Source organism: Lucilia cuprina, chromosome 3 (assembly GCF_022045245.1).
Source record: "Lucilia cuprina isolate Lc7/37 chromosome 3, ASM2204524v1, whole genome shotgun sequence".
Lineage (NCBI taxonomy): Eukaryota > Metazoa > Arthropoda > Insecta > Diptera > Calliphoridae > Lucilia > Lucilia cuprina.
Window position 1 is genome coordinate 9785960 of NC_060951.1, and position 2685 is coordinate 9788644.

The following is a 2685-nucleotide window of genomic DNA, read 5'->3' on the forward strand; positions in this document are numbered from 1 at the left end:
AGACTAGACTATAGACTAGACTATAGACTAGACTATAGACTAGACTATAGACTAGACTATAGACTAGACTGTAGACTAGACTATAGACTAGACTATAGACTATACTATGGACTAGACTATAGACTAAACTATAGACTGGACAATAGACTAAACTAAAGATAGGTTATAGACTAGACTTAACTATAATATAGGCTAAACTGTAGATTTGACAATAGACTAAACTTAATATAGATAATAGACTAGATTATAAATTAGACTATAAACTAGACTATACAATCGTCTTAATTACACTATACACTGGATTATAAACGTGATTATAGACTGGTCTATAGCCTAGTTTAGAGTCAGGTCTAATGGTCGTGTGTAGTAAAGCTTTTCGTTTTGTCATAAACGTTTACCTCATAGGTGTAATAACAATTTAATTTCTTACCTTTAAGAGCAAAAATTCACTTTTATTTATTAACTCAAACGTTTGATTTTGATATGCAAATTTGAAATTGTTTAATTATACATTTTCTATAGCAATTTATTATATTAATAATTATATTTTAATTGCATTTTGTTAGCAAAAACGAACATGTACTGAATAACTTATTGCAAATAAGTGCTTAATGTGTAACTAAAAATATTTAAATGTTTTCAGAATTGTTTATCAATATGGTTTATTAATGTAAATAAACAGTTGGGTAATAGAATTATTAATAATAAATCATTAGGGATAAACAAAAAAAACTATTATTTCTTAAGAGATTTGATTTCAAACGAATTTAAATAGACATTTCGACTACTTGCTATATATGAAAAATCGTCCTTAAACGATCTTAAAACATCTGTTCGAAAGCTCCACAAAAAGCGAAAGAGAGTGTATAATAACAGGAGTTTTTTTCTCTTTCCAGATCGTCTCCTATTAGAACGTTTCTATTTGTGTATGTACAAAGATGTGGAAGAAACTAAGAAATTAATTGAAGTTAATTATGCGATAAGAAATAAATGTCCACATATCTTTATAAATCGGGACCCCACAGACGAAGACAGTCAAAGAACATTCGAATATGCGTAAATATTTATTCCAAAATTGAAAAGAAAATCATTTAAAAGTTAAATAACAAAATTTTAGAGATATGGTGCCACTACCAGGTCTAACACCAGAAAATTATCGCATAACCTGCTTTCGACTATGTGATCCAGATCCACGAAAGGTATTAGATAGTTAACATTTAAAAAATATTCATATTTTTCTATATTTTATTTAAAAAATCTAGATGCATCATACTGAAGATACCAAGGCCTTCATAATGATTACCGATTGTCGTTTTTCAATGCCAGATCTAACAGATGGTAACGCTACAATGCTTTCAGAGGGTGAAGTACAAATTTTCGACATGACTGGTTATAGTATGAAACACGCTACTCGTTTATCGATAACCACCTTGCGTACATATCTGAAATTTCTACAGCAAGCATTTCCCGTGCGTATCAAAGCTATGCATATGATTAATTGTCCCTCGTATTTGGATCGTTTGATTAGTGTGGTAAAGCCATTTATCAATAAAGATGTATTTAAAATGGTGGGTTTTAGGGCAACATTTTCTGTTAAAATAGTTATTTTAACCAAAACTTTATAATATTTAGATGCATTTTCATACAACGGGCATTGAAACGCTGTACGAACACGTTCCTAAAGAACTTTTACCCGAAGAATATGGTGGCCAGGCGGGAAAATTGACCGATTTAAAAGAAGATTTTATGCAATTGATGTTTAAGAAAAGGCAAATACTCTCTTTTATATTGAAACATCTAAAATTATATGTTTTTTTTTAATAATTCTTTTTAATTTCAGAGATTATCTAATGGATCCAAATCATTGGAAAATTGAAACATCATCAATATAATTTTACAAATGTTACTTAAATGAAAAAAATTGTATTTATTACAAAAAAAGCTACTACCATTTTAATCTGTATTTATTGGGGCTTTTATTTTTATTGTACTTCCATTGTAATTATTACTAAATCTTAAATGTTATTTCAGGGGTTTTATTCCATTAAAAAGTTTATTTACAAATTTGTTAAAAGTATTAAATAAATGTTAAAAATATTTATTGAAAGAATATATTCAATATTCTTGTTCTCAATTACTTAATAATTCTTCACAATCAAGGGGCAGGACCTAGCTTACACTAACCAAAATACGAAGACAACTTTCAGAAAGTCCTATTTTGCGATACGACGAACGCTTAAGTATGGGTTCCTGAGACAATAGAAAAGAGGTGATATGGTGCATTCACATAAAGTAGCTGCTTATTGTGGGCAACTGTCTCTTGCGCAGTTAGTGAGTTAGCTAGTTAGTTAGTTAGTTAGTTAGTTAGTTAGTTAGTTAGTTAGTTAGTTAGTTAGTCAGTTAGTTAGTTAGTTAGTTAGTTAGTTAGTTAGTTAGTTAGTTAGTTAGTTAGTTAGTTAGTTAGTTAGTTTGTTAGTTAATTAGTTAGTTAGTTAGTTAGTTAGTTAGTTAATTAGTTAGTTAGTTAGTTAGTTAGTTAGTTAGTTAGTTAGTTAGTTAGATAGTTAGTTAGTTAGTTAGTCTATAGTCTAGTCTATAGTATAGTCTATAGTCTAGTCTATAGTCTAGTCTGTAGTCTAGTCTATAGTCTAGTCTATAGTCTAGTCTATAGTCTAGTCTATAGTC

General features: G+C 28.9%; 1 protein-coding gene across 1 annotated transcript; it reads left to right on the forward strand.

Moving 5' to 3' along the window:
- Positions 1-880: 880 nt before the first annotated feature.
- Positions 881-2112, forward strand: LOC111685927 (alpha-tocopherol transfer protein-like). The gene is made up of 5 exons (XM_023448210.2): positions 881-1056; positions 1118-1199; positions 1263-1568; positions 1633-1769; positions 1841-2112. Exons 1-5 carry the CDS (start codon positions 929-931, stop codon positions 1890-1892), a joined length of 705 nt encoding a protein of 234 aa, XP_023303978.2. The 5' UTR covers positions 881-928; the 3' UTR covers positions 1893-2112.
- The last annotated feature ends 573 nt before the right edge of the window (positions 2113-2685 follow it).

Excerpts from the sequence above, each read along its gene's own strand:
- LOC111685927 (XM_023448210.2), top strand. The coding sequence starts at position 929 with ATGTACAAAGATGTGGAAGAAACTAAGAAATTAATTGAAGTTAATTAT. Across the intron at positions 1,200-1,262 it reads GTGATCCAGATCCACGAAAG|ATGCATCATACTGAAGATAC; the intron begins GTATTAGATAGT and ends TAAAAAATCTAG. Across the intron at positions 1,770-1,840 it reads CAATTGATGTTTAAGAAAAG|AGATTATCTAATGGATCCAA; the intron begins GCAAATACTCTC and ends TTTTAATTTCAG.